General features: G+C 49.9%; 7 protein-coding genes across 7 annotated transcripts; 2 read left to right on the top strand and 5 right to left on the bottom strand.

The window, feature by feature from the left end:
• Positions 1-2,975: 2,975 nt before the first annotated feature.
• GIQ15_03411 (uncharacterized protein) lies at positions 2,976-4,709 on the top strand (the record flags this gene model as incomplete). The annotated part of the gene is made up of 3 exons (XM_033550828.1): positions 2,976-3,043; positions 3,100-3,632; positions 3,727-4,709. The coding sequence occupies 3 exons, from the start codon at positions 2,976-2,978 to the stop codon at positions 4,707-4,709; spliced, it is 1,584 nt and encodes a 527-aa protein (XP_033407989.1).
• An 805-nt stretch (positions 4,710-5,514) lies between these two features.
• On the bottom strand, positions 5,515-12,328 carry GIQ15_03410 (dihydroxy-acid dehydratase; the record flags this gene model as incomplete). The annotated part of the gene is made up of 13 exons (XM_033550827.1): positions 5,515-5,803; positions 5,905-5,965; positions 6,037-6,100; positions 6,479-6,537; positions 7,006-8,742; positions 8,806-9,071; positions 9,163-9,277; positions 9,526-9,592; positions 9,642-9,780; positions 9,829-9,884; positions 10,401-11,812; positions 11,892-12,105; positions 12,170-12,328. The coding sequence occupies 13 exons, from the start codon at positions 12,326-12,328 to the stop codon at positions 5,515-5,517; spliced, it is 4,638 nt and encodes a 1,545-aa protein (XP_033407988.1).
• Positions 12,329-13,231: 903 nt separating this feature from the next.
• On the bottom strand, positions 13,232-13,933 carry GIQ15_03409 (uncharacterized protein; the record flags this gene model as incomplete). Its single annotated transcript, XM_033550826.1, has 2 exons — positions 13,232-13,779; positions 13,864-13,933. The coding sequence occupies 2 exons, from the start codon at positions 13,931-13,933 to the stop codon at positions 13,232-13,234; spliced, it is 618 nt and encodes a 205-aa protein (XP_033407987.1).
• A 741-nt stretch (positions 13,934-14,674) lies between these two features.
• Positions 14,675-16,198, bottom strand: GIQ15_03408 (peroxisomal biogenesis factor 2; the record flags this gene model as incomplete). The annotated part of the gene is made up of 3 exons (XM_033550825.1): positions 14,675-15,523; positions 15,577-15,840; positions 15,899-16,198. The coding sequence occupies 3 exons, from the start codon at positions 16,196-16,198 to the stop codon at positions 14,675-14,677; spliced, it is 1,413 nt and encodes a 470-aa protein (XP_033407986.1).
• Positions 16,199-17,384: 1,186 nt separating this feature from the next.
• Positions 17,385-20,423, top strand: GIQ15_03407 (KapH; the record flags this gene model as incomplete). Its single annotated transcript, XM_033550824.1, has 5 exons — positions 17,385-17,392; positions 17,498-18,543; positions 18,596-19,068; positions 19,119-19,307; positions 19,359-20,423. 5 exons carry the CDS (start codon positions 17,385-17,387, stop codon positions 20,421-20,423), a joined length of 2,781 nt encoding a protein of 926 aa, XP_033407985.1.
• A 283-nt stretch (positions 20,424-20,706) lies between these two features.
• GIQ15_03406 (glucan 1,3-beta-glucosidase) lies at positions 20,707-22,080 on the bottom strand (the record flags this gene model as incomplete). The annotated part of the gene is made up of 3 exons (XM_033550823.1): positions 20,707-21,500; positions 21,564-21,943; positions 22,007-22,080. The coding sequence occupies 3 exons, from the start codon at positions 22,078-22,080 to the stop codon at positions 20,707-20,709; spliced, it is 1,248 nt and encodes a 415-aa protein (XP_033407984.1).
• A 2,198-nt stretch (positions 22,081-24,278) lies between these two features.
• Positions 24,279-26,053, bottom strand: GIQ15_03405 (uncharacterized protein; the record flags this gene model as incomplete). Its single annotated transcript, XM_033550822.1, has 9 exons — positions 24,279-24,391; positions 24,462-24,651; positions 24,709-24,867; positions 24,944-25,039; positions 25,097-25,184; positions 25,244-25,356; positions 25,418-25,574; positions 25,629-25,908; positions 25,972-26,053. The coding sequence occupies 9 exons, from the start codon at positions 26,051-26,053 to the stop codon at positions 24,279-24,281; spliced, it is 1,278 nt and encodes a 425-aa protein (XP_033407983.1).
• Between the last annotated feature and the right edge of the window lie 22 nt (positions 26,054-26,075).

Here is a 26,075-nt window from a genome sequence, read left to right as displayed (position 1 = left end):
TGTGACCTTGCACCATGCACTCGAGCACACAAGGCGGCGCTAAATTGTGGATAGGATCACTTCGGCCCGATCCAGTCTGGGGGCTAGTTTGTCGGGAAACTGGCTGGTATTCCCATTCGGGATATCTGGCATATACTATATTCCGGCGGCGATATAGAGATAGCTGTCCGAGCTCAGAGGATGAAACTGTTTCGTAAATGTGAAGTCAGCGGGGTTCTGACATGCATATGTATGCAGGTTAATAAGCCACATACATCGCTGAAAATCCGAAAAAGGAGGCTAATATGTGTGTGAAACTAATGACGGTATCGAGCAATACAACAGGACCAGCCAGAAAACTCGATCTCTACCTCTTTTATCTTTGATTACATCAAATCTAGGAAGAAGCAAATGCTTTTTTTGATATCCCACCAAGGTCGTGCTTAGTAAGCATTTGAGTTCTATATCATGTGACTAAACTGTCTTACATAAGCTATGCGCGAGAATCAGGAAACTTCGAGGTACAAAGTTGCACATACAAAAGTCGCCCAGCAAGCAAGTACACACGATGCCCACAACGGCGTGGTCAAGAACGTCATAGTCCCTTTGCCCCGAAGAGGTAAACAATCAGGTTGTTGCTTCGGATATCTTAAAGATGCTCGCTGAACTGTGAGTCGACTAGAGACCATACGAAGGCGAAAACACGCCCTTCGTATCTGACCAGGGGAGCCTGCTTATCTCCATCGGACTTTGGTAACCAGCATCTAACTATCTCCGCATTATATTAATGTCGTAGAGATGCCGTATCGTTGCTATTGGCCATCTCTGACTTGGTTTAAACAAACGTCAACGGGGCGTTAGCACCTTGGATAACCTTTCCCGGGTAACTACGTAACTGCGCCGTTATATATAATGGTCATGGTTGCCCACATTCCAATGTTCGCTTCTTTCCTTCTTCCATCTCGTGTGATAATATCCAGTCGAAGCATAAGAGCGTTAAGTAACAACATGGCGGCTAAATCGAATATCCAGTCGACGAAGAAGTTGAATTCTGGCCATGAAATCCCTGTGGTTGGATTCGGTGTAAGTCCTCTAAGTTGAACCCCTCAATGGCGTCGTTGCTAACGCATTGGATAGGTCTATCAGACGTAAGGCTATCCTTTGGGGTGCTGCCTATTTGAGGATCTCGGATCCAAGCTAACCTATACACCAGCCCGCCAGATGTCACCGAGAGATGTGTTTTGAAGGCATTGGAAACTGGCTATAGGCATGTACGTATCGAATCACCGTTCTCAATGCGCTAGTCTGGCGTGTCATCATAGCCATGGCTAATATTGGGCAATAGATCGATTCGGCTAAAGCTTATCACAATGAAGCCGAATGTGGCGAAGCTATCCGGAAGTCCGGGCTTCAACGTTCTGATGTCTTCTTCACAACCAAAGTTCCATGGAGGGCCTTGGGATACGAACCCACCAAGGAAGCCATTGAATCTAGTTTGAAGACCGCAAAGGTAGATTATTTTGACCTGTGAGTCGTCTCTGAATTACCGAATCCTGCCCCTCTAGTTATTATTTGTTATCTCTTTTTGGCTTTGTATTTAGAAGAAATAACTGGCTTATATGACCTTAGGATTCTTCTTCACGCACCATACGGTGGGAAAGAGAAGCGTGAAGGCTCATGGAAAGCCCTCGTTGAGGCCCAAAAAGAAGGAAAAGTTCGATCCATTGGTGTTTCGAACTATGGTATCCACCATCTAAACGAGTTGGAAGAGTACAACAAGTCTATTGGTGGTAAAATTGACGTTGGTCAATACGAGTTACACCCTTGGCTCGCTCGTTCCGACATCGTCGAATGGCTCCAGAAGCGAAACATTGTCATTGAGGCGTATAGCCCACTTGTCCAGGCAAAGAAAATGGATGACCCAAAGCTCCAGGAGATCGCAAAGAAATACAATAAAAGCCCAGCTCAGGTCTTGGTTAGATGGAGTTTACAGAAGGTGAGTGTCATCAACAACAAGCAGTATTTCATCCTATATTTCATAGATGTTTACAATTGCTGACACGTCTGGATTTGTATAGGGCTTTGTTCCTCTCCCCAAGTCAGCAACGGAGAACCGAATTGCGGAGAACTCTAATATATTTGATTTTGAACTCTCTCAGGATGATATGAAATCTCTTCATACTAATGAGTACCATCCTGTCTGCTGGGATCCTACCACCCACAAGGATGGCGACAAGATCCCTTCCTAGAGAACGGATTCTCCCAGGTCCAAGGCGGTGGCTATGGTCGGCCTTGGGTATCGGTCCAATGCATTTTGTCTGAGAATGTATATAATTGGGCCCTTCTTATATATCCGGATTTCTACCACATCTGTGATCTAGTGATCCATCCAAATATAATTTCCTTCGTTTCCTGCATCCTGTACCGTTTAGAGGCCCCTTACTCGCCACGAATATATTCCAAGAGATACCCAGGGGAACAACACCCCCTAAAAGTCATTAGGACAGTGTCCTAGGAGGCAAAAGAGTCATCATCAAGTGTTATACCTTTCACAGGAAAAGAACGCTAAGAGAGGTCTGTTGACATAGAAACCGCGCTAACCCCTATTAGTACCAGAGGGCTCCTTTTACTCGCACAAACATATAAAATTCTTCGCCTTTTACTCATCTTGGAAATCAAAACAAAACTGGAAAAGCAAAGCCTTCTTGTGACTTTATCTTCAGCGAGTTGAATGTTCTTCAGACTCAAGTTTCAAACAGATAACCTTCTTGATCTATCAATCTTGCACCTTTCAACCTTCTGCTCCTGAAAAGGGGCAAGCAACCACAGATTCGTGTCAGACTCTAGCACCCTGTCTGCTAGCTAGCAACTCTTCTAAACAGCTCATTATCTTCCACCTTGTTTTCTTATTCTGAAAGCTTGGCTTTGATCTATCAAAGAGCTTCTTTCAATCACGCGTCAGTTTGATACTAGATACCCACCGCACAAGTCGCGTCATGGACGATATGGAAAGCAGTAGCAGTATGCCTACTAATGGGGACCCTCCCATGGCCGGTGTTTCTGAGTATGGGTCTCCCTGCTTTATGGGCTTTAGTCTGGTATACTAACTTCAGAGCTTAGGAATACTGAACAAGGAAATAAGAATCCTAGAGGAGAAAAACGCAGTGCTGATGGAACTGTCAAAGCTCGAGTCGAGCACCCACACCCTGAAGACCAAGTCATTGATAGGGATATCACAATGGCGTCTTCACCAAATTCCCCTGGACCTCACAACCCTGACGATTCATTGCCCAAAGATTCAGGTGAACTTTCTGGGTCTGGAGGCTATGAACCCGAAGATGAGTTTGGTGCAGATGAGATGGAAGAAGACGATGAAGAGGAAGAAGAGGAAAAAGAGGAAAACGAGGAAAAAGAAGAGGAAGATAAACAGAACAAAGAAAATCCAAATCGGGATTTTGACCCAGGCCATGGCAACGGAGAGAACGGAGGAGGTGGTGATGATGGCTACGATGGCGGTTCTGACGACAGTGGAGCTTACACAGACTTCAACTTCTTCGGTGACTGTGAATCCAATGCGGATCCGGACCCGGATGCGGATAACGAGGTAGGAGGTCGTGATTACGATGATGCCGATTTTTTCGAGGGATTTAATGGTGAGCCATTCATTCCATGCTATCAACCCTGAAGAAAACTTCCTTGGTCAGACTACTGACGTTTAGTTTAACTCGTTTCGTTTGGGAAATATAGATCTCGATGGCCCGCTTTTTAGCAACGGGTACAACCGTGTGTGGGAGCCAGACGAGGCCTCACGAGCACTGTTTGATATTGATGATGACCTTAGCATCTTCCAATCTGACGCATTCATATACCCTGGAGAGGGCAGTAGTGCCTCTGAAGATTTCATTTATTACGACCCGAATGATCTTTATTACGAGGGTTCAGATGTTGAAGCTGTTGAAGAAGCTGGAAACATTGAACGGCCTGAAGAAAGTGGAGAAGCGGAAGTGGTCAAAGAGGGTGAAATTGAAGAAATAATGGCTGATATGCCCGCCAATTATATCCAACTCCAACATGATGTTGAATATCAGGATGATGCAACATACCCACATCCCATTGCCACTGAAGACACGAATATTTGGTATACTGATCCCATCCTTACTGATATCGATAATCAGCTTTCCTCAGAGCAGCCCATCCCAGGACCGAACGGTGATAGTACTGACCAGACGGAGGCAACCCGCGTTCAGTCATCTGCATACAGTGGACAAGAAATCTGGGAAGACTTGTCTGAAGATGAGAAGGAACGTCGCATAACGCCTGTGGTTATGGAAATATTCAATATACCCGCCACTGAACTGGTCCATGAAGAAGCAAACAAGGAAAATAAATACCCACATGCCAATGGTCTCAACATGCAAAGTGATGTTGAGAATGGCATCCTAGAAGAGACCGCTCCTGAATCAGCTTCTAGCAACACACAGCCATGGACAGGCCGTTATAGCCCAGCACAGGACCGAGAATATCGACCCTTATCTTTTGGTGGTGCTCTCCGCCCAGTTCCGTCTTTGACTGGCAGGGTCCCAGTACTGAATGTCAATCCAAATGGCCCAAGAACTCAAGTCCATGATTGGTATAGCCAAGTTGGCTCGCATATCCAGGATATCCCAGAGCAAACGGCTCCTACTGTTGGTGTTGTGCGACGTGTTCATTCACCACCACCAGCCAACTGAAGATATTCCAGTGATATCTTTCATTTTCTTCTCTACTCTCTGTCAGAATTATCTCCTTCAAGTTTGTCTTGTTTTTTTTGGCCTTGATAAGCCATACCTTAATGTGTAATTTTGGTTCTTCTTCAGCCTTAGGGCAAAGGGGAAGCTGCCGGTCTTGTGTTTAAGAATAGTTAAGGAGGGTGGATAGGGGTTTTCGTTAGTTTAAATGTAAAATGTTCTGTCCCTAGTTGTAATGAAATGTTAGTTGTCCATATCATACTCATTTTTAAGGATGCCTCGTCAGATCAGTGTAAGAATAAATGTAAGAGGTACTAAGGTAAGATGAAGAGAAAATCTACGTGACTGATCCCATCTGAAATGATTTTTTTGGAACATTTTTATTCTTTACTTCGCTTCAAGGTAGGTAGGCAAGGCTGCGATGGAAAGCCATAGACAGAGAGCACAAAGGATTAAGAGGCGGGAGTGTCGATTGGGAGCGGAATAGATATTGGAAAGAGGTAAATGTTTTGGCCATATCCGTATGTCATCAGCAAAATGCAAACCTTGAGTCGGAGTGTCGAAATAAAACTCCGCGGCCCATCCATTCATGGTACATTCGCCTCTTCCACTCACTCAAGATCCTGCCAGCTGCATGACATGAAGTGTGAAAAAAAAGTAGAAATTTATTTTACCAAACCGTAATATCGTTTTTGTTTGTGGAAACATTAGAATTCTGGCCTTCTCTCGATTTCCTAATCTGTCTCCCGGCCCTCCGCTCTCCCCTATTTCATCATCGTCTCACAGCACCAACTATCCCCGCACTGATTTACTCGTCATCCTCATCCTCTTCTATGGTCGTCCTGGCGATACGGTCCAAATCTCTTTGGCCGCTCTGGGTGATTCTGCGACCGCCCTTGTCCTCATCGTGCTCAAGGACACCGATCTTCTCGAGGGATTGCATGATTTTTCGGTCAACGGATCCAGAGGCATCGACGTGGTGGGATGGAGCGGAGCCACGGTTCTTGCGGCCACCGTGGATTTTGCGTAGGCTGCCGACACCAACGGTCTTGCGCATGTAGATGTGTCGGGCAACGGCGGCAGCGCGAACGTAGTACCTGTTGCGTGGGGAAATGTAAGTATTAAGGATATTTGATGACTTCTAGCCCCCACTGAGAGTCATAGGCCTGAACGTAAGGTATTGGAGAGTAAATCGTACCAGTCAATCGATTGAGGGGGGAGTTCTTTGGAGTTGGAGGTCTTGACGGTATCAACCCAACCTGTAATGATAAAGTGGTTAATATTCTATAATCTAAGCAGAATATCGATTATAGGGACGTAGATGACGGACCTGGGATTGGGAGCTTTCCCTGTCTCTTCAAGAAAGCGGAGTACGCCTCGACGAACTTCTGAGCCTATATAGAAGTAAAAATTATATATTAGCCATAAGTCCAGCAACATGCAATAATATCAAGCTTGTTCGTTCATCTGCTGCGTAGACCGGACTCCCAGGAGTGGAACAAGCCCGACAGGTTCTCATGAAGCATCTCGTTCCGCCTCTTATAGCATTTCGCCCTTTAGCAACGCGGGACAAATAGACAGTCGATATATCTAGATGTCCCCTCCATGCCATATCTATACCAGCTTCGCATGCATTCACTCGAACTTGATAGAAGTATACCCTCGTATGCTCTCGTCTATCACTCGAACCATCCCGGGAAATTGTCCGCTCGAGAGCAGCTGTCCCATCCCACGCAGCAGACGACAAGCATCGATTCAACGCAGACACTTACATCGACATCGCGAACAGTAACGCCACCCATGATTGCGACTTGGGAACCGGAGGAACGAGCTGTGTCGTTGAAGGAGGATTAGGACTCGGTGTAATGGGGCGAAGGGGAGCGTGAGGTTGTCGTCGTCGTCGCGCACACGGGGCGTTCTTCAATATCTGCGTTCAAGGTTCGAAATTTCAAGGTCGCTCCCTCGCTTTGGCGGTTGTGCGCCAAGACCCGATCGGGCGACAAAAGCGGGTTCGCTTAAGGGTCACGTGTGACACGTGATATCGCCCTGAAGAAGGAAGTAGAGAAGGGAGAAGGAGTATTAAAGCAGATATTAAATATGTTAAAATACTGATATTATGCTGTGGATCTATAGATAGCCATAAGAAGCCATAAGGAATTACACCGCGTGAGCTCCCACCCGCCCCAACATCGTAATACTGCCCATCAAACCCTAGCGAATACAATACAGATATGACATAGGAAATCACCGTCATCATTGTCATCCCCTTCATCAATTTATCACCATCTTCATCACTCACGGGGAAGCCCGACAGAGTAGCGTACATGCAAGGTGTCGATGAAATGCTCATGGCGTATACCCGGTGGCCGTCGTCGCTCGAACTCTGCCAGCGCCTCTTGGATCTTATACCCCATCCGCTCGATGAGATATGAAGCAATGAAGAAGCCAGTCCGGTTATACCCGTAATGGCAATGGACAGCGATATGCGGTCGTGAAGGCAATGGAGCTTCTCCCCCCTTGCGTGCTTCTGAAATCTCATCCTCTAGCCGAGACACCGTATTGATAAATTCTCGTACCTCGTCCGTAGTCGGTGGGATCTTCGAGACGCTCGGGAGCTTGATATATTTGATCCCTCCTAGCTCTAGCTGCGAGTAGTCGTACACGGGACTTTCATGGCTAATGTCAATCACGGCATATATCTTGCCACGCCAATCCTCAACGAACGGCTTTGGAGAGTGATCCAGGTCAACCTCGCGCAATGTCTTCATCGCAACGAATGTTCCGCCAATGGGATCCGACACTGGCTTCACAGCCTGCCATTTCACGAGATTCTTCACGTCCCATTTGCCAGAAGTGGTTAGGTGCTGAAGCTGCCACCCGAGGGCTAGACGTAAGTCAATGTTACCCGCAACGAAGGTCTGGATAAGGCCCGATAAAGTTCGATATGTGTTGCGATCAAACAGGAGGCCATGGGACGCTGGCGCTGGGAACACGTATGAGTCCACGGTCTGCGTGCCATCATGGTTTGCGAGCCACGACGTCTCCTTGTAGTGAGTACGTCGATCGCCGGTAGTCTCGGGAACCTGTACGAAGTTATGAAGTAGCATTCCAATAACAACGTCGTCGCCCGGTAGATCTGGGTTTGGCCGATCACTACTAGGCTTCTCGCTGATGAAATAGTGTAGAAGTTTCAAAACCTCCTTCGGCTTTGTGATATTGTCTGATTCTCCTCCAACGAAAAACAGAGGGAAATGGATCTTCTTCCATATTTCTTTCCCAGGAATCCCCCCGACTGGCTTACCCGAACTGTCATAAGTTGGAAGAGCGCCCCATGCCATCCTCCTCCATACCGGCGTGTGGCTCTGTTGGTTATATCGAAGCTGGAGTGAACGGGTTTCCGGGTCAGCCCCTTCCCCAACAAGCCTGCGTACACTTGCGCTATCAGCTCCCCCCATACGGTCCCACCAGCGCCAGGCATCAAATAAAAAGCCAGGTATATACAGCATCTTCTTGGAAAGAGTAACTACGTCCTTTGCAGGTGGCGCAGCAATAGGACAGACCGCAACTAGACCGACAATATGCTCCCTGACCTTAGCCTTGACGGGGGAGGCTGGTGAGGCGATAAGAGCCGCGATCGAGCAACCCATGCTATGTGCAATGATAATAACGTCTTGGTTACGAGCAGCATCCCTGTGCTGTTCGATGGCTTGACCCACGAGCTCGGCCATAGCCTCAATAGAGTAGGCTGACCAGGCCGTTGGGGCGAATGATGACAGCCCACAGCCGGGGAGGTCAATGCCAAAGCAGGGGCCGATGGTGATCAAGCTGTGTAGAAGATGGTGAAATTGAGACAGGGAGCCACCCAGTCCATGGATAAATACCAGTAGTGGGAGTATCTTTGGTTTCGTGGGGAGTTTCTCGGTGTGAGGATGCGGGTAAAAGAACGTGCGGACTTGGGGATAGGTAGCCACAGAAGTTGTATAGGAACAGTAAGACGAATGCTTCTTCAATATACCAGGGTCCACGTCATGTTCCCCTATATCAAAAAAGGCGTTAGAAATAGATCTTGTATACACATCAGTCTCGAGTTGGAACATACCGTCACGCTTCAGTTTATCTCTAGGGTTTTCCGTACTCGGCTGACTGTTGTTGTCAGTGGTACTGGTATGACTGGTTTCAGACAGTCGGTCTGCGCGGGTGTATCTAGGAACAGGTCCGTTGTTATAGGTACACTGTCCGCCATAGGGACGCAGAAGCCTCCATGAGACAATTCCGCCGCCTACAAGGAGCAGCACAATTGTAACAGACACCTTGTAGTAGCCACCAAACTCGTCGGCGTTGCCTAGGCCAAACCAGCCGCGCAGGCTGAGGATACAATGCACAAGTCGCGATGCATGATAGTAGCACGATAACTGTAGGCTCCTGAACAGCCCATCCGAGCCTGACAGCCCTATACTTGGCATCCGGAGGACCGACATAGTCGTCGTCGCGTCGGTCTCGCAGTTTATATGTCAAAAAAGGCTTCGAGAGGGAGGGTATTATGATGAATTCTCCGTAGAGTAAGACACGGACTGTCTCTGATTTAGGCAAAACACTCCAGACCGAGTCAGATCCTGTGAGAGGCGAAGAGCTATCTCAGCTCTGAAATTGGTGTGTATAGAGCAGGTTCTCATCTGCCAGGCGGCTATCGCGGTTAACGACTCACTTCTCACTAGACCACTTTCTCCTGGGGAACTTCGAGCGTAGAGTGAGAATATACCATGTTGATGGAGGGGAAAAGGGCGATTGTCTGTTTACAAGGAAACGAACGGTCGCGTACAAGCAGCAGCCAGGAGCCAGAAGCCAGAAGCCAGCGCCTTCCACCACAGTTTGACTAAGTAACTAAACTAGTTGGTTATGCAGGCAGGTATCCGCGGGTTGGATATGCCCAAGTACCACAGGCTCGCACGCTGTGCTATAACAGGTTGAACGAGCTGAACGGCGAAGACAAACGGCGGACGAGCCTGAGATGTTGACGATGCAGGTCAAGTGTAACCCTTCAGCCTTGCTCAGTGGTTTTGCTCGTTTGATCAGCCTAGACAGTCAGCAAGTGAACTATGTATAGCTTCGAGACTCTACTTACGCGAGGATACCTGGAGACAGTGAAGACAGACTGAAGAAGATGGTGAAGAAATGAAACTGACTGTGACTCAAGTAGAACATCCAGCCTAAGGCTTCATGCTATATTTATCGACCCTTTCGATGTTGCATCAGCTGCTATTCTTACACCCATGTTTACCGGCATGGTGTAATCTACTCTACGCTTCCCAGCAGCCTCGTTCGAAATGGTTCTTGAGATGGCACTGGACGATACCCGAGGCTGATGCCAGAAGACTACGAGATGCTCTACCAACGGTGGATGGTTCCTAATGCTTGTACATGATGCACTCTTACCCGAGAGCTCCCCCATCCGTCTTCATCCTACCATCGTAGAGATGGCGATCAGAACCCCTTGGGCTGATCGAAGATCGCAGTCATCACATGGCCAAAAGTCGCATGCTACACGCCCCTTTGTCGCCTAATGGCAGATAGACGGTTGAGTAACTTCATATGATTTTCTATATTTCTTCATCATCATCATCATCTTCCCTGACTCCTATATGTATGCCTGCCTTAAAACAAATCGGTCATCGCACCGTGAGATGCATCTCCGACCAATCGAGCATATTTCGCCAAGACACCGCGAGTGACTCGCGGCTTCGGCGGTGTCCAGTTCTTCAGCCTCGCGGCGATTTCTTCATCAGACACGGCCATCGAGAGCTCGTTCGTCTCTGCGTTGATGGTGATGACGTCCCCGTCTTGCACGATGGCCAGCGGACCGCCCACCGCGGCTTCGGGGACGATGTGGCCCACGATAAAGCCGTGGCTGGCACCAGAGTATCGTCCGTCCGTGATGAGGGCGAGGTTCGTCAGTTTGGCGCCCATAAGCGCGGCGCTGGCCTTGAGTTGCTCTGGCATGCCGGGACCTCCCTTGGGGCCCTCGTAGCGGACGATGAGGACCAGGTTTTCGGTCCGTGGGATCTCGCCGCGCGATAGCGCATTGTTGAGCGCCGCCTCACGATCGAACACGCGAGCTTTGCCGGTGAATTTGGTGCCTTCTTTCCCAGTGATTTTGGCCACGGCGCCGCCTGGAGCGAGGTTTCCACGCAGAATCTGCAGGTGGCCGGTGGCCTTGATGGGGTTGTCGAGGGGTCGGATTATGTCTTGCCCTGGAGAGAGGGATGGGAAGGAGGCGATGTTTTCGGCGAGCGTCTTGCCCGTTACCGTGGGGATGCCGCCGTCGAGCAGGCCGGCGGCTACGAGGAGCTTCTGGACAGAGGGCGTGCCTCCGATGTCGTATAGGTCGGCCATGTAATACTTTCCGCTGGGGGAGAGGTTGGCGATGAACGGGACCTTGTTGCTGACACGCTGGAAGTCGTCTATCGTCAATTCGACGCCGGCCGACCTGGCCATGGCGATGAAATGGATCACGCTGTTGGTACTTCCGCCCATGGCCATGGTCATGACGAGGGCGTTTTCAAACGACCGCTTGGTGAGAAGGTCGCGAGGCCTGATATTCCTCTCCATACACAGCTTGATGGCTTCTGCGGCCTTGACGCATTCTCTCATCTTGGCCGGGACGGTTGCCGGAGTGGACGATGAACCGGGAAGCGTGAGCCCCATGGTTTCAATCGCCGTGGCCATGGTGTTGGCCGTGAACATTCCAGCACAGGCGCCGGCACTAGGGCAAGCATGTCTCTCGATATCCTCCATGATTTCATCCTTTGTCTTGCTCTGGTCGCCGCCATCCTCTGGTTGTTTGAGTTGATCGTACGCATAGGCTCCCGCTGCCTCATAACACGTCGATATGTTTATTGGCTGTCGCATGACGTTGGAATAGCCGATCTGGATTGTACCGCCGTAGATCATCAATGATGGTCGGTTATGTCGTCCCATCGCCATTATGGTCCCTGGCATATTCTTGTCACAGCCTGGAATGGCGATGCAGGCATCGTGGTATTGCGCACAGGTGACAGTCTCGATACTGTCAGCAATAATTTCCCTCGACTGAAGGGAAAACCGCATTCCTAGAGATTTGCTAACGTTTAGTTCGTCATAGGTCCCCCAGACGGCAATGCTAGCTACTGGAGCTGTCTTTTGACGAACCTTCGTGGCCCATGGTGATCGCATCAGAGACACCAATTGTATTGTATTGCCAGCCCAGCATTCCCAGGCCCGTGACGGCCTTCTTGACCGTCTTCCCGAGATCCAGCAGATGCATGTTGCAGGCATTGCCTTCCCACCATACGGATGCAATGCCTACCTGTGGACTGTTCTTCATGCTGTCCCTATCAGGCACGCCGGCAGCATACAACATGGCCTAGAGCTCAGTCCCGTCAGCTATGGCTCGGTATTTCGTCTTTATGGACATAACGAAGCCCTACCTGAGCTCCGGGGAAGTCATGGTCCTTGGTGATGAACTGCGAGTACTTGTTCAGCACCGGTTTACCATCCCGAGTCGCATCGTCAGCAACGCACGGGAACTGTACGTATTTCTCCTCGAGCACCGCACCACTCGAGCCATTCACCTCTGTAGAGCTCATGGTGGCTTTACAGTCGAGGTTGCAGTAGGGGCCGGGTCTTTTTTCCCTTTAAAGATAACTGAAGAACAGGGGGGAGAGGGGCGTAAGTGTAAGGGTCTATAGCCGGTAGTGGGATATATATTATATATGTAGCTGTCTCTGCTACCAACGGTCACGGAACACTCTTTCTCACTCGCACGCCAGATAGTCACCAAAGATTTCGAGTGCAAGTTTTAAATTCAGAACTCCCAGAGTGCGAGCCCATGCTTGGTTCTTTTATTCTCGCGCTCGAGACGCACCTCCCACCGGCTCTACCCCGGTCCCGCACAACGCCTGAGGTCGGACAAGTCAGCGAGAATCAGCCAGCGGCCAATTGGCGTGTTTCAGGGGCACTTTTTCGCTTTGTCGGCTTTTACCTAATGGCCGTTGCTGTGCAGGGATTGGCTGTGCGCTGCATGCAAACTGCTGTACGGAGGATATACTTTCGATGCGGGCGGAAGAGAGCGATGCGTGGATCGTGAAGATGGAGCAGGATGAAGAAGAAACCAACCGCAGCACTCGGAGTTTTCCCCACAACAATCTTATACATCTTTTCTACGGACGGACGAGTGATTACACCGTGCGACTCTGCAGACGCCTTCACGGAGCACGGAGTATATTTTCTTATTTATCATTTATTCTTTTTTTATTTTTTGGCAGAGAACCATCACATGACTCCATCGACGTCATAAAGACAGAAAAAGGACAGAAAAAGGAGGGAAGAAACAGGAAGAGAAAAAGGAAGAGAAGGAAGAGAAAAGCAGGCCTGGAGGTCGCACACTGGGGAGCTCCTTGCAGCATAAAAGCCCCCAACGGGCTATATTACCGGGTTGGACCAACGCCGCTATATGCCATGTCTGATATTATAGTTACATGCCATGGAGCCTAGTATAGTGTCGCATAGAGTCCAGAAAGCGTTCCAGCCAGGGGTAGCAGGGCCCTGACAACGTTCAACTCGGCCCATCCCTTCAGCCAATTCAGCACCTCGACGTCTTCCCTGGTCGCCTTCGAGTCGCCGCTAGCCTTGCTGGCAGCCTCCTTTGCCTTGGCCACGCCCGTCATGGCTTCAGCATCTGTCACCTCGGCACGGGCAAGCAGGCTCTTGTTCGTCGGGCTCATCACCATCAGGGTATATGGGATGATCGACATCACCAACCCTGAGGCAAGCAGATACCAGTTCGAGGTCCTCACGTCGGCAGCACGCAGGGTTGTCTCCTGGCGGAACACATATGCCAGGTAGGCATAGGCGGTGCCTGCTCCAATTGCGCACAAGGGCATCGAGCTCTTGCCGATGCTATAGGCGTGGCGCCATTGGGTGGCGATGTGCGAGATGGGAGTGCCAGGCTTGTGGTTGGAGTCGTATGTGGCTGGGCCACTACCGGTGGGGAGAGTGATCGTGGGTATCAGAGTGGTCGAGTAGGTGAGGATCGAGCCTGTTCCCAGCAGTTAGTCAAGTCTTACTAAAAAAAAAAAAAGAGCTCTAGACTGGGAAATGTGGTTGGGAGTGAGCTATTTACCAGCTATCATCCCCGAGGTGGTGAGCCCAATCACCTGTGCTGTTCGAACATAGCTTGAAACGTCCGGCATGGTGGGAAGTTCGAGTCGTTCAGGATAATCCTAGGTATATTCAAGAGTGGGTGTGTGTATATCAACTATCAAAGTATGATGCGGGTGGTGGAAGCAACGACAGTCAGACAATGCGAGTACCGACTCCTCACTTATAAAGACCAGACCCTCGATGAAGTAGGACCGAAGCTTGGTTATGGGCAAGGAATTCGCCTCCAAAACAGAGAAGAAGGATAGCCTTTTTATGACGTCCCAATATGACGTACTTTTTCATCTCCAGAGCTCGACAGGTCGGTGAGACGGCCTGTCTAGATCTCCGTATCCAGCCAACATAATCTTGCAGCCTGGGTTAGATCCTTGGAACCTGCGGATCAAACAGTAGTACAAAACCATGCACATCTGCTAAATAGCTCCCACCAATGACATGGGTAGCTGGTCGCTGATTCGCCGTATAGCTAGACGGCAGGCTACATGGCAGGGGGTGGAATATATGTACACATCGGGCGCCATCTCCCGTATCAGTACTTGACATCGCGCGGCCCTCGGAGTCACGGAGTCAAACGACGGCCGTGGCAAGGCGCGAGAAAAGTCAATTGGACAGGTAGCAGGGTTATCTGGCATGGTATTCGATGCATAGTAAGTACATGAGGTTGAATATTAGAAAAATTTATATATAGGATGAAAGAAGTTGCCGGAAATCCGGGATAGTCCATGGCTTGTGATAGTATATCGACGTCGTGAGGTCGTGGAATGGATATATTATTACTTCCTATAGTCCGGCTCAGAATGGACACTTGTATCATCAGTTTCCTCCACGCCCACGGCAGCCCACGGGCTGGTCTCGTTCATCCCATCGTCAATATCGACATGAGCTACAGAGTCAGTGTCCACAGTATCAGAGTCGATATGGTTATCAGCCACCGCGAACTCAACGTTCTTCCGAACGGTAGGCTGTGGCTGTGGTTGCGTTTCTTCAAGCACATCTCCATTCCACGGCTTACACTGCTTCACGAGCTCGCCGCATCGTAGACAGCTCCATGGCTCTCCATCTTCTCCTTCCAGCTTCTGAGCAATGCATGTGAAGCAGTATAGACACCGGCAGGGAATAGTTTCATACGGATTCGTGATATCTGTCTGTGCTGAGCCGATGATGCCGCCTGATGCCGCTCCTGGGCCCATAACATCGTTTTCCGACGTCGTGGTAGGGTTCTGTACCTGGTAGCATATCGGACACGTCCGCTCTGGTAGGAAGCCCAGTTCACCCTGGTTCTTCTCCGTGCTATCATCCTCCGTCGCCCGGAGTGAGGACATGGTTTTCCTCCAGGCTCGAGATACCCATCGGCGCCAGCGCCCAATTCCAACCAGGGGTAATAGGAAGAGGAGGAATTCCGTAAACGCGTGCCAGACGAGCTGTCTGTTTAGGTATTCGAACGAAACCTCGCGACTAACCTGCATCGACGGCGGGGTTAATCGCATGCACAAGAGTCGGTCAACGAGTGTTCTATATCGACCGTTAACGAGGAAGACGAGGAAGGATGCGAATGCGGCGATTGAGTGGGCGGCCGAAACGAGAGAGGTGAGTTTGGATAGAGCTCGCGTGCTAGAGGTTGGCTACCCGCTTCGATTAGCCGTGGTTTTTGCTAGATGGTATACATGGGACGTACCTCTTCATAACTACTCCCCTGCCTTATCATCCAGTTCTCCCATCTATCCCATGCATAACGTCCACCAACCGTTAGGAGACCGTATAGGGACTTTTGAAATTTGGTTGGATCAGAGTGTACGGGTCCTTTGCTCCTGCTATCTGTATATTTCAAATTCTGAAGGGCTGCGCCGTATGAAGCGTTGTGATCCCATACAGACAATTTAAAGAGAATAGCGCGAAGGACAAGGTCGATTTCCGGATTCCAGTCTTCCCGTACATATCGCTACCCCAAATCAAATGTCAGTTCCTTCAATATAGAAGCTCTAAGTCCATGTACTCACACCAAAGTATTTCAGCCCTTCTCCTACCTGCCCTTTGAGCAAGGTTATAAGTTCTTCATCCAGCAACTCTGCATCGACCTGTCCCACCCGAAACGCAGGTCTAGTCCCTTCTCTGCCTCGTAGGGTATCCCATAGTGCTAATCCGCGTGCAGGAATATTCGAGAGAGGGTACGGGAGGTTGCTGACTGCGGGAGGGAGCCGTGATGCTGTATTTGAGAGCCGATTTCGAGCTTCGAGTTCGCGTTGGCGACGCCGTTCCAACACACGTTCTTGCGCTGCAACGAAGTTTGCGGAAGTCATCGCGGGAACATCTTCAGCTGATGGTTTCCTGAGGGTAGTGAACTGATCCCGGGCCAGGGTCGTGGTAGATATATCGCTCTTCGCGAAGAAGGCCTTCCCCTAGGGACTTTCTCTCATCTTTCCCCCGGGTTTACTGCAGGAACTTTGAGCCGAGGTCCAGCCATCACGTGATATATACGTATCTTGGGTACTTTTTTGGCGCTTCATCCTTTAAAGATGTTTTTCATACTAAAGAAAATGTTGCTAGCAGATGCATCATTTGTCCATGTTGACGTCAATTATGCAGGTATGCCTGGTGGCTGTTGGGGTATATAGGAGCCGTCATTATTGAGCCATCTACCAGGGTACTTTGGTCACTGAGAGTGCTCATTTTAACCCAAACCCTGGGCTATTCGCCTATTTAGATCTCATCCCATGTCGACTTCATGTCTAAATTATAAAATTACCAACGGCCTCCCTTTTGGTTCTGAGGCTCCTTTGTAGCCGTTGTTGTGCTCTAGATGATATTTAGTCCCCTTAGTGAACATTCCCCCAAAGTTTAGTTTTATCGCGTGGTGGGGTTGATATCAAAGCTATCATCATCGAGATTCGCCGTCAACTCAACCATCCAAGAGAGATACCTTGTTATGAGCTCTCTGCTCGCTCCGGGAACTGCACGTATTTCTCTTGTCGCCGGGTGTTTCTTCACTTCGGCAGCAACATGCAGGTAGCGATCGAAGTGCCAGGGGAAGCTAATCCGCTGACCCTCCAAAATGTTATACATGCCTTGACATCGGCGGCCTCTTCTTCACAGCAGCAGGTCCAGAGTGGAACGGCACAGCTTCAGAATTGGGAGAAGCTGCAGGGCTATCATCTGCTATTACAGGTATCTTGTCCCTCCTCTGTCGGTGTTGGGAGCAATTATCGCTGACAGTTCTCGCTTGTCACCCTTTAGGATGTTTTTACCGATTACTCGCTTCCATTTGAAGTTCGATACCTTTCAATTATCCAGCTTAAGAACGGAATAGACAGATATTGGCGTAAAACGGCTCAGAAGTATGCTCGACTTTCCAAGTGATACTCTGTCTGGCAGGAAAGCTGATGTGGGACTCGTACAGTGCGATAAAGGCAGATGATAAAAACAGGATCAAAAGACGGGCCTTGGAAGCTGGAGTTGTTGAACCTGCACCTCAGCTCGCTTTACAGAATGCCTTGGTAGTTGCTAAAACAATAAGGGCCGAGTTCCCACTTGAATGGCTAGTTACTGTTACCTTCTTCCCCCCCAAAAAAATATTTACACGCCCTAACGATCTATTACAGGCCAGAGGCTATCACTGAAATACTCGCAATTCTCCGAGCATCTACCCAGCCCGGATCTTATCCAATTCAACTCCCTCGGACTCTCCTTATCCTCCTACAGGTCATCAAAGCACTCTCCACTGGCCGGTTAGAGAAAACGCGAAGAGGACTGCAGTCAGTGGCTCCAGAATTATTCCACGTCGTTGCAAACATATACGTCGAAAAGGTACAGAAATGGGGAACCTTTCTGGAGTCAGGCGGGGACGATGAAGGTGGTGCCTTGGAAGCCGTTGAGCAAAGCCTAATGGCTCTCAAGGTCATTCGACGACTAATAGTTTCTGGCTTTGAATACCCAAACAGAGAGTCGGATGTTCAAGGATTTTGGGCACTCTCGCTAACCCATCTTAGTAACTTCTACTCTTTACTACAGAGACAGCCATCAACTTTGCCTCCAGCGGTTGAAAAGCTGATTTCAAAGCATGTCCTCCAGCTCTCTAAGCTACATCTGGAAATGGCCAGGTCCCATCCAGCCGCATTTGGACTGTTTCCCCAGTCTGTTGATATGGTCAAATCTTACTGGGGGTTGGTAGTTGAGCTAGGCAAAACGTACGGCTCGACTGATCTATCCAAAATGAAGGCTGGGACGGACGGCGATGCAGATGAAGACGAGCAGCCATTCTTAGAGAAGCTCTGCCTCAAGGCCCTATTGCTTCTCCGTGCCTGTGCAAAGCTTGCATTCTACCCCACAAACACCTTCAAATACCAAAAACAGCAATTCAAAGAAGAGAAGAGCCAATGCGTGAGCATCATAAAGTCCGAGATTTTCAATGAAGAGTTTGTGGTCCAAGTCATGGAACTTCTGGTTACCCGCTTTTTCGTGTTCAGAGCTAGTGATCTCCGAGAGTGGGAGGAAGAGCCCGAGGAATGGGAGAAGCGAGAGGAGGAAGAGATCGAGGCCTGGGAGTTTTCGATCCGTTCATGCGCAGAGAAACTATTCCTTGACCTTGTGATAAATTTTAAAGAGCTGCTTATACCGAAGTTGCTAAATGTCTTCTACTCTTATGCTAGTAAGTGGAATTCGTTAAAAAAAATAACGCGGGAGAGCTAACAGTGCAACAGATCCAGAGAACAAAGATATTTTACTGAAAGACTCGCTGTATTCCGCCGTTGGCCTTGCAGCTGCATGTTTAGAAAAGCGCCTCGATTTCAACTCCTTTTTGACCTCTACCCTTGTACCGGAAATCCAGATTCAGGGCCCCGGATACAACATCCTTCGTCGCAGAATATCTGTTATTCTAGGCCAATGGGTTCCTGTGAAGCCAAGCGAAGTAGATAAAACATCTGTCTACGGTATCTTCCAACATCTCCTGAATAAAGACGACCCGATAAACGATCAAGTTGTTCGCGTGACTGCTGGCCGGCGACTAAGACAGGTTCTTGATCCCTTTGAGTTCTCCGCAGAACAATTCCAGCCCTTCTCAACGCCTATTCTGCAGAGCCTTTTGGAACTGATCCAGGAGGTTACTCTTGTTGAGACCAAGATGGCGCTACTTGAGACGGTTAGGGTTGCAGTAGTTAAGATGGAACATCACGTAGGTTCTTACCAAACATACGGAATTGATACCATGCTTACCCTCGATAGATATCACCTTTTGCAGACCAAATTGTATCCCTACTACCGGGACTGTGGGAGCAATCCGGCGAGGAACACTTGATGAAGCAGGCGATATTAACTCTTCTTTCTTCTCTAATCCACTCAATGAGGGAGGACTCAACAAGATATCATTCTATGATACTACCCCTTATCCAAAAGTCCATCGAACCTGGTTCGGTATGTACACCAGCTCACCCAGGCATTAGAATAACGTTAACATAAATATAGGAAACCCTCATCTATCTCCTCGAAGAATCCCTAGATCTCTGGTCTGCCGTCCTATCAGAAACCCCAAGCCCAGCATCCCCCGAAGTCCTCGCCTTGTTCCCATCGGTATTTCCCATTTTCGCTATCGGCAGTGACGTAGTCCGACAAGCCCTAGAAGTCACAGAATCCTACATCCTGCTCGCACCCCGGGAATTTCTCGACGAGAACATCCGCTTCCGCCTCCTAGATATCTTCAGCAACCTCCTCAACCCTGACGTTAAGCCCCGTATCGGCCTAGTACCCCACCTGGCGGAACTGCTAGTGCGCACGGGTGAGTCTGCCACGGAAGAAAACAGCGATCATATCTACGGCGCCATTGCCAAGTCTCTTCTAGGCAGTGGCTTTATGGAAACGCTTCTATCCGCCCTCTATGGGGCGTACGAGTCACGCGGGTCAACGGGTCCCAACAGGAAGCAAGCCACCATCTACGGCGTGGCGGAAACCGATCACTTCTCTGTCCTTGCACGGCTTGCGCTAGCTTCTCCCCGCAATTGCATATCAGCAGTAACGTCTGCGGTCAAAACCTCGTCCGAGGAACAGACATTCACCTGGATTCTGAACGAATGGTTCGCCCACTTCGATAGTATCGGAGACATCAATAAGAAGAAATTACACACGATGGCACTAACGCATTTACTTACCGTCAACGGCCCTTCCTCCCCCGCTCCAACATATCTTCTTAATAACCTACAATCCTACCTAACCGTCTGGACAGACGTGATCACCGAGTTATCAGATGGCCCGGAAGTGAGTCCTGGCGATGCCAGACATGGGGATTATCTGATTTTCGGCCCCAACGAGGGCGAGGGCGAGAAGTATCAGGATACCGAAACTCCTGAGACAACACGTCGGCGGGCTTGGAGTACCTCGGATGTAATTCATAAGATCAATATCCGAGAATTCGTTGGGCAGCATCTTCATGCTTTGGTTCAGGTTTGTGGAGGGACGGATCGGTTTAGGGATGAATGGTTGGTTAACGTTGACAGGGAGGTTGTTAATGGATTTGGCCAGCTGGGGATTATGTAGTGGCGCCGCTTATTTCTCTTTACGAACATTTTTGCCCTGTTGAAGCTTGCGAATACCCGGGATAAATAAAAATAAATACCTAGCTAGAAAGAAGGAAGAGATACGTGCATGGATATAACATAGCACTGGCGGAATAGAGGTATCATGATATATTCTGACTGTCTTGTCTGTTCATTGCGGTCCATTCGCTTTACGCAAGCGAGAATTAAAGCATTATCCTATCCAAAGTAATAACAATAAAAAAAAGCCCCATGTCTGTCTGTCTACGTGCGCCAACCATAATCTAATGGCACTGTCCAGGGTGCTGCCTTGAATCCAATGGCTGTGGGAAGATGCCGTTCGCCAACAAGTCACCCATGTCCCAACCTGGTGCTCCCTCGGTCTTCCAAGTCCACCAAACCCATCCGCGGCCACGCTCGAATGCATCAAGCTGGGCTTCGATATATCGTCGAGTGTTGACCTTTTCAGCCTCGGAGAACCCAGCAATGGAGCCCTGGTTTTTGCCAGCACAGCCTCCCGGGACAGCCGTGGCGGGGTTTGAACCTTTATGTGTTCCGTCATACCTTGCGCCCTCGTGGCGGCCATTGAGGTACTTGGTACAGTCAGTCATCGCACCGCACCATTCGCCGACGATGGTAGGGTTGGAGGATTGGGCGATTTCATTGGCACCGAAGTCACAGGCTGCTTTGACGTGTTGGTCGACATTCCAGGCTACTACGGCTGGGTCGAAGACTTCGTAATGATGGGTGTCGACGATGGTTTTGGCACCTAGGTTGAAGCCGTTCCACTTTGATGGGCCCATGAAGGCATCGGAGATGACAACGCCGGTGCCAGGTTTGGCTTGGTTGACTATTCCGGCAGCAGCGTGGTAGAATTCCTTTAGTGGTTCGACCTGGATGCCTGCTTGAGGGAAGGGTTCGTTGAGAATGGCGATTTCTTCAACCACGCCTTCGTGACGGGTGTATCGGGGGATGAGGACCTGGAGGGCCTTGATGGTGAGGTCAACAGTGTTTCCCTTTTGCCAGTTGGCCGGACCGAGCCTGCCGCTGTTATCAAATCCGTTTTGGGATCCGGGGGCTATCCAATATCAATGTTAGCATATCAACAGCCATATACGCAAGTATAGATAGATATACGTACCACCGTGGAGGTCAACAATGACTTTCAAGCCAGAGTGTCTTGCCCAGTCAATAGCAGCATCCAACATGTCCATCTGACCCTGGACAAATGGTTCTCCCTGGATGGGGGCTGCGGCCCAGTATCCGATAGGAATGCGAACGTGGGTCAGTCCCGCGGCCTTGATGCGGTCGAAATCGCCCTGGTTCATGAATGAATTCCAGTGCTGCGAGAGACGGGTATGAGCATTGGCGCCCAAGGCCTGACTGAGAGTCCATTCGTCAACGGCCGAGTCACCGGCAGCTTCGAAGATGGATGGAGTGATCCATGGCTCCAGCACGAGCCAGCCGCCCAAGTTCACTCCGCGGATGATGCCGTTACCCTCAGCAGCGCGAGGAGATTTCCTATGTTCGTGTTAGCCAAAAGAACAGGATGAACAACTTTCATCAGGGGAAAGGAGAGCTCACCAAACCGGGGTGGCAATGGGTGAAGCTGCGCCGAGGCTAATCAGGGAGAGCCCGAAGAGAAATCCGAACCTCATCTTGCTTGCCGTATATGTATACTCGTGTATGAATGCCGGGTAAGATGTCTGCAGTCGAGGTTCTTCATCCTGAGAAGCAGAAGCAGAAGCAGACCTCCTTATGTATCTCTCTCCCAGATCTGAGTTCTCATCAAGGTCCACGTTTCACGAGCAAGTGCGATCGGCAAGGGCTCAAAAGAAGGCAAAACAAATACAACCCCCATAGTCTCGAAGATGCCCAGCCAGTCGTGTGTGCGATGCCGGTTCCAGCGTGGGTCGGGGGCAGTCTGGATATCATCATAATTGCTGGGCTATCACATTGCTGTGGGCGTAGATCATCTCGATCTGGGCCGCCCTTATTGGCAGTGTGGAGAGGAAAACCGGGCCATCGACCATACCATCGGACGGGCGAGAGGTGGCACGAGACAGACCGGACATACAGGCGTACATGCGATCGTGAGGTCGTTCCCCGGATTCTCGACGGTGCAGATGCATGGCATAGCATGGCAGCCATTCCATCAGCCATCAGCCATCACGGCCATCACGGCCATCACGGCGCCCCCGTCCATATAGCCATCATATTACCATCATCTCCAGAGTGTAGGACCGACTAACTTGTATCAGCTGTATCAGCATCTTCAGGGGGTTAGAAGGTGGAACAGGAGGTCATCCTGGCCACAGCCAGCTTCCCATGTCCCTGTCCTCCCGTCTGCCATCTTCATCTCCCCATCTTTGAGACTCTCATCTTCAAGACCTTTGCCTTCGCCTTCGCCTTCGTCTTCGTCTTCGTCTTCTCTCCTGATGCACAGCGTCACGCGCTCTCCACGTCCGACCACCTCGGCACAAGAGCATCTCAATCACACCCTGGCATCGCTTCCCGCTGTCGAAGTCCGCGACGTCAACGTCAAAAATCCGACGTCCATGGATCGTCGGCGGGATGACGGTATGTACGAAGCAAGCTGTGCCTCTCGTTGGATCCACGTCTCTCACCATATGCATCATGTGTTATGCTTAACTTAAGTCGACTCGACTTGACTGGTAGATGCGATGTGATGAGTTTCCGGTAGCCGTGCAGCGGTGTGAGCGTCAGTCGGTCCATCGACGTCATGGTCCTCCATGCTGGGCCATCTCACTGCAAATAGTGTCCGTCTTCCCGGCGATGGACCATGTCCCTGGCGTTGTGTCGCGAGATGAAGCCGGCCATAGGTAGCATGCTAAGGACAGGCATCACAGAGGCCAAAACTTCTGCCAGTACTCCGTAGATAACATCAACAAAGGCCCGTTAGACGGCCGCAACGGCCAGAGCAGTCCTCGAGCTCAGCCGGAAACCTGCAAACTGGCAAACTTACGGCCAAGAACGGTCATGGAGAGTTCTGCGACATCGCGAACGCTCACCGAGCACATTACACGCAGACTGTGCCGGTGATGGTGGTCTCGGGCCCAGGAGGACGCAAAGAGAGTCTGAGAGAGAGTAAAAGGTAACTGTCAAGTATTTACGAGGCTTTATTTATTTCTTCCTGTGCGGGTCGCGATAAGAGCTCGATACGGGCTTGCGATTGATCGCACTTTAGCGAGCAGTTCGTCTTTATTGGCGTCAGAAGAGGAAGATATACACGAACCTCTTATCCTTCTTTCTCACATACCTAATAAAATACCATGCCGTTAGCCTATTGGTGATACAGCTGAGATTATACACCGCTGACTTGTCAAATAGACATATTTGACAATTTAGTTATCTCTTGATGAATCCAGAATGTCCCATCTCATCGCCCAGTCCATAGCCCATAGCGTGACTATCTTCTTGTTTTCCAGGGAGCAAACCTGTCCGTCTTCACTTGCTCCATCTTGCTCCATCTTGCTGCAGAAATCACATTCAGAGAGATAACGCATATCCTTCTCCGAGTCGACCGGCTTTGATGCCTGCTGCTGAACTCCTGATCTTCCGGACTTTCCAAGCCTTCCAGGTCTTCCTACAGGCCGTTTCCAAGTCCACTACAAGCATGGATCAAGTCAAGGAATACGGGTTAGATTCTATCAGTAGCAAGATTTTAATGCTGGCAGAGACGAACTCTTACTACAGTGGATGGATAGTTTTACATCGCCATCAGTTGAGGTTCAAAATACTCTTTGAATCATCTATGGTAAAAGGAGTGCGCTGGTTATAATAGATTACATGTGGTTCTAACTGCACTTGAATGATCTATAAGAATCACTGATGTCTACCAAGTAACGGGAAGCTCGGTGATTCCAACATCCTTGGATGGGTCAGAGTACTTTATCTGGTCGAGCGGGACGGCCAGTTTCAGATCCGGAAGACGCTGGAACAAGGTAGCTGTCACGATATCAGTCATGCGCCCATAATAACTTCTACTTTGCCTTTGCGAAGGGAGACTGGAACTTACAGAAGACGATTTCAAGCTCGGCGCGAGCCAACCATTCGGCAACACAGCGATGCTCGCCGTACCCATAGCCAAGGGCTGACTCTGCACCACGCTTGCGGTACATGTCGAAAGTGTCCGGGTTGGGGAAGATGTCGGCGTCACGGTTACCTGACTGCGTGGCGGCGATTATACCCTCACCGGCTTTAATGGTCTGGAACCACATGTCAGTTTCTGTAGAGGGCAGGTAATAAGGCTCAAAGAGACATACCTTGCCACCGAGTTCGATATCAACTTTCGCAACACGGCGAGTTGCCATGGCGGATGCCGTATGGAAGCGGCAAAGTTCTTCCACGAATTGCGGTGCGAGGGACGGGTCTTTCTTGAGGTCCGCCAGCTGGGACGGGTTCTCAAAGAGAGTCACGATGCCCTGTAAACAGATCAGTGACTATTGACTTCACGGGTATAAGGGTCGGGAAGGGAAGTAGTTTGAGCTAGTTACTCACCAGGTTGATCATGTTTACCATCGTGGCGTTTCCAGCCACAAGCATCAAGAACGCCATCTGGATAGCATCATCCCTCTGGATATGGCCTGGATTGAGCTGAATGAAGATGAAGATTTAGCAAGGGCCATTGGCTAGGATGGGGAGGATGCTAACCTGTTCTACAACGAGTTTGCTGATGAGGTCGCTCTTTGGCTCGGCGACTCTCTGGTCAACTAGCTTGCCAATGTAGTTAAGCAGTTCCCTATAATAACCAGTTAGTTACGGTGGCAAAAACTCTCAATGAACGATGTAAGCACTCACTGGTTTGCCATGGAGGCTGCGGTCGCAGTGGCACTGCCATTGCTACGGATAGCTGCTTGTTGAGTTAGATACTCGAGGTCCGCGAATGGAACACCGAGGATGCCATAGATGATCTATGTATTTCGTCGACAGTTAGTTAACAGGTTCATTCAGCTTCAACAACCGAGCACTCACGTATGATGCAGTCGGCAATGCGAGCTTCTCGACAATGTCGACTGCAGTCTTGCCGCCGCCCTTGATCATATCCGCAAGCAAGGTATCGACCGTCTTTTGGATGTGTGGCCGCATGGCATCAATCTGGTCGCGGGTGAACAGGGGCTCAACCATGCTCCTATCCAATATCAGCATTCCATCCTCTAGCATCGTAGTTATACGTATAAATCACCTCTGCTGCATATGCTCTGGCGGATCCATGTCGACAAACGTTGGCTTCCTCTTCGCTGCCTCCTTGCCGCCCGGGTCAAGCTCAGGGAAGCCAGGACGGTTGCGTTGCTTGGAAAGCCGCTGGTCCGTCAAGACGCTGCAGATATCCTTGTGCTTGACCACAAGCCATGCCTGGCTGCCATCCCAGAGCTTGACCTTGGATACCGGGTCGGTTTCTCGCAGTTTGGCGTACTCTGCCGGGGGCTCAGCGCCGCGAGGACGTGAGAAGGGGAAACTGGGAGCTGCCGGAGGTATCGTGTTAGACAATGTTCAAGATTCATGATAGATAGACGGATGAGAAGTACCAGTGGCTATGGACCTGAATGCCGTCCTGGTCAGTCGGATGGAGGCCCTCGAGCCGATGGTAACAGGGCGAGAGACGAACATTTCGTTCTTAATTATCTAGTTG

The sequence above is a fragment of the Arthroderma uncinatum genome (genome assembly GCF_011692745.1).
Source record: "Arthroderma uncinatum strain CBS 119779 chromosome Unknown scaffold2, whole genome shotgun sequence".
Taxonomy (NCBI): domain Eukaryota; kingdom Fungi; phylum Ascomycota; class Eurotiomycetes; order Onygenales; family Arthrodermataceae; genus Arthroderma; species Arthroderma uncinatum.
The sequence above is the reverse complement of the archived record's forward strand: the minus strand, read 5'-3'. Positions and strand labels throughout refer to the sequence as shown.